At 38.0% G+C, this 3148-nt stretch overlaps 1 protein-coding gene across 1 annotated transcript; it reads right to left on the reverse strand.

The window, feature by feature from the left end:
• Positions 1–1098: 1098 nt before the first annotated feature.
• On the reverse strand, positions 1099–2833 carry LOC132165058 (transcription factor ICE1-like). Its single transcript, XM_059575563.1, has 4 exons — positions 2621–2833; positions 1668–1892; positions 1298–1468; positions 1099–1182 (listed from the first exon to the last, which is right to left on the reverse strand). The coding sequence occupies exons 1-4, from the start codon at positions 2831–2833 to the stop codon at positions 1099–1101; spliced, it is 693 nt and encodes a 230-aa protein (XP_059431546.1).
• Between the last annotated feature and the right edge of the window lie 315 nt (positions 2834–3148).

Below are 3148 nucleotides of genomic sequence, written 5' to 3' on the forward strand. Positions count from 1 at the left end.
TTCCTCGTATATGAGATAGGAAGACAACGACGGGAACCAAGACACATTACAACAAAAAGATGACCGGAATCAACGAGGGTTGACAATATTTGATGAAATCGATAACGGACGATGGGATTGTAATGATTTCATTTTAATCTTTATGGTGTTTTGGGTACCTCGCTGACAAGGAGAGTGACGTGGAGAAAATGAATATATGTGTAGACTTAATTACTAACGCCAAAGGAATTAATAAAGGGAGTAAATAAAATAAAACGCAAGAATTTATGTGGTTAACAAGAAAAATGGTGTAGCTTCATATGTGACGTCTGAAATTGTTAAAATTGATCTTTGATTGCGTGACTTCTGTAAAATGATTCACGCCCTCTTTATTGCTTTATAACTTTTGGGGGCTTCTTGCTTTTTGTGTTCTCACGTGTGTGGGTGGATTATGAAATATTGCCTTGATGGAAGAGCGATATTTGTTCAGTCAGAAACTATGTTGACCTTCCATTGGCTGCACATACATATGTATGTGGAAAGTGGAAAGGATAGAAGAACTTGGTGGTGTACCAAATACCAATTCATTACATTGGTGTTTGGCCAAGTCTTGATACCGTCATATATAATAAAATAATTTGTGATTAACAGACCAAGCCTAAGACCCATCAAGAAAAATGCTCAAAACAAGGCCTATTTCACCTCCCCTTCATTCTCTGCATGGCTGGCAGCTAAGAGATCATTTTGGATTAAAAATAAAAAAGAAAAAAAGAAAAAAGAAAACTTTGGTTTCTTACTTATAAAACCAATTCAACCCCAATCCATTACAAGGTTCAAGCTTTTCTTTCTAAACGTCCTCCAAGACTGATAAATCAAATTGGCATTATAATAATCAATGTTCCTAGAGACTAAAATATATATCAAAAGTCAAAAGATGAATTTTCAGTCAATAAGAGTGCGATTGAGGGCTAACTTCCAGCTGATATAGCAGGCTAATCTAGTAGTTAGCAGGTAGGAGTTAATTAAACGATGGGCAATGAAAAACTAATAACATATATATGATTGGGTTCGACTTTCTTGGTCTCTTCGAGAAACAACTGCACTTTGTAACTTTGTGACCTACTTCCCCTCTTGGATTCCAGTTGAGTTCAAAAGCTCTGCTCTAATTTGCTCTGGTTGGACGTCCAGCCGTTCTTTGCATTGCTGAAAAGTGAAAACAAAGTGAGTTGGCCATTATCATCTGTGCTTAAAATGACACAATTTTTTAAGTCATTTTTACTACAAAATCTAAAGGATTTATGATAGAAAGGGGTTCTACCTCAGCTCGATATATATCCATAGCAAAACCATTGGAACAGCTTATGACTCCTTGTTGGATGTCTAACCCAAGATTATCCATAGCCCTCATTGTGGACACCAAGATACCGGGTTTGTGCTCACAACACATGTGGATTTGTACAGCTCTTCCTTCTCGTACCCCAATTTCCACCTGTGTATACAGACGAACTAGAATTGTATCACTCAAAGTTGTTATATGAGCCATAATAGATACTCATCCCATCTGCATTACTACCAAAAAGTAAAATCCATAAAGTAGAAGGAAATAATGTGCAAACCATATATTCCCCATTAGGAATAGGGACAAATAAGAAAGTAGTAAATTTTCCATCACAAACAGAGGCTTTTACCCTTGCAGCTTGGCCATTTGGGCTGGGCAACGAGCTGGGGTGAACCTCATCATTGATATGGCTGGGTAGTGTTGGGGGAGTGGGTGTCGAAGGGTGGAGCCTTGTGGTAGGCATCAATGAAGAGCCAGGACTGGTTGACTCCAATTCATTTTTGAGGTTATCGATCCTCTGCTGAAGGTCGTTCATGTACTCAACGGCACCCTCAATGACTGAACATGTTGACTTCTGTCAACACAAGTACAATACATCGTTTCTTATTATCTTCATGATTCATGAAGCACAACAAATAATAAATAAAACTGTTATGTAGATCATATGTTCATTTTTCATTATTTATTTTCTAAAATTGGGTCTACTCTAGCTAAAAAATCTTCTAGCTCATACAGCAGGAATTTGGTCCATCCTGTGGGATTTTCATCTCCCCCTCCCCCATCAGATTCATTTTCAAAATAGCATCCTAAAAGACACCCATGAATGGTCAAAAGCCGACAAATTCAGACTTCAAATTACTAATCCCAACTCTAAAACAACCTGAGATATCAAGAACCTCAGTATATGGATTCCATGACAATATATAGAGGAAACGGAATTCAATAAGGAAATGACCAGAGAGCCCTATATGGCATTCGCTCTTCATCCAATATGAATAAAATTTTGTTGAATAACACAAGACTTTTAGTATTCTGTATCTCTTTCAACCAACGTGTTACATGACAGAATAACTTATTTCAATTGTTGTGAAATTGTGAGAGAAATTATTGTCATTCTTTATGTTCAAATTCTATTAACCTTGTAAGATGCTTCTTGCTCAAACACTCAAAAACAGAAGTTAACTTTACATTCAAACGAAGAGAAACTGATGGATGAATCTGCGCACCTAAAGCATACACAAATTAATTTATTCTACCTGAAGTCAAGAGACGACAGTGCGAAGGAAAAAAAAAAATTCTTACTTTGCTAGTATTTGGAACCACGGACTTCAATAGGTTGAGGCCTTCATTGAACTTATTCCGGCGGCGCCTCTCATACAGCACATGTTTAGCTTTCGCCTTCTGCTTCCCCTTCTGCTCTCCTCCACCACTACTCTCCTCCAACCCATAAAAGCTTACCTCTTTCACATCATCCCCACTACTGAATTTTCTCTTCCCCAAATTCTTTTCCCCCATTTTCCTCTTCCCCTTGATGCTGCTATATTGAGAGAGGGATTTGGTTTTGGTGGAGAAGATAGGTGGGGTTAAATAGAGTGGTGATTTAGCATGTTTGTGGGAAGTCTATCACATTCCCAAGGCATGAGATATTGAGAGAGGAATTTGATTTTAAAATCAAATTTGGTGGACATGGTTGTGGGAAGTCGATCACGTTCCATGGCATGAGATTTTGAGAGAGGAATTTGGTTTTGGTGGACATGTTTGTGGGAAATCGATCAGGTTCCAAAGGCATGTGCTTGTCGCCAGTCAGTGTACTAACATATCATGTTTTAG

The sequence above is a fragment of the Corylus avellana genome, chromosome ca11 (genome assembly GCF_901000735.1).
Source record: "Corylus avellana chromosome ca11, CavTom2PMs-1.0".
In the NCBI taxonomy this organism is placed as follows: Eukaryota; Viridiplantae; Streptophyta; class Magnoliopsida; order Fagales; family Betulaceae; genus Corylus; species Corylus avellana.

What these genes read in the sequence shown, in the direction of transcription:
- LOC132165058 (XM_059575563.1), bottom strand. Translation starts at nt 2,833, where the DNA reads ATGGGGGAAAAGAATTTGGGGAAGAGAAAATTCAGTAGTGGGGATGAT. An exon ending in TGGTTCCAAATACTAGCAAA is followed by an intron (nt 1,893 to 2,620) that starts GTAAGAATTTTT and finishes TTGTGTTGACAG; the next exon opens with AAGTCAACATGTTCAGTCAT. An exon ending in TGGATATATATCGAGCTGAG is followed by an intron (nt 1,183 to 1,297) that starts GTAGAACCCCTT and finishes TTCACTTTTCAG; the next exon opens with CAATGCAAAGAACGGCTGGA.